This window comes from Nanorana parkeri, unplaced genomic scaffold (genome assembly GCF_000935625.1).
Source record: "Nanorana parkeri isolate BGI_ZX_2015 unplaced genomic scaffold, ASM93562v1 scaffold4055, whole genome shotgun sequence".
In the NCBI taxonomy this organism is placed as follows: domain Eukaryota; kingdom Metazoa; phylum Chordata; class Amphibia; order Anura; family Dicroglossidae; genus Nanorana; species Nanorana parkeri.
The window spans coordinates 7,569-7,969 of NW_017310322.1; the positions used below are offsets into that span (position 1 = coordinate 7,569).

The 401-nt window shown below is 53.6% G+C and overlaps 1 protein-coding gene across 1 annotated transcript in view; it reads right to left on the reverse strand.

The window, feature by feature from the left end:
* Positions 1-401, reverse strand: part of DVL2 (dishevelled segment polarity protein 2) — a gene marked incomplete at its 5' end in the record, with an annotated part of 23,475 nt that overhangs the window by 6,921 nt on the left and 16,153 nt on the right. The window contains one exon of the mRNA XM_018575520.1: positions 31-236. Within this exon, the coding sequence (XP_018431022.1) occupies positions 31-236 (206 nt within the window). The remainder of the gene's footprint in view (positions 1-30; positions 237-401) is intronic.

The window sequence follows — 401 nt, forward strand, 5'->3', positions numbered from 1 at the left end:
CCCGGACGAGCCCCCAACCTGCCAACTCACGCTCTGTCTCCGTCACGGAAGTGCTGGAAGTCATGCTGCTCATCGATGCGCTGCCAGGATACACCGGGTACGAGCCACTCATCGCTGCCGAATGAGACACCCAGGCAGCCGGGTCTATGGGCTGGATGGGCTCATCTACACACACACAAATCATCATCATCAATAGAAGAAAGACTCCATGACGGCGAACATGAGAAAATTCTGCGCTGCGGACGCGCCCTCAAAGTCATCAATATAAAAGGATGGAAAGCCGCCGCGCTAATCATATAAATAGAACGGACGCACCGCGCTGATCAATAATACCCGAATACTATGGTGCTAAGTATCAGATATAACAAATTCCTGGCCGCTCAGACCCGCCCCCTCGCACG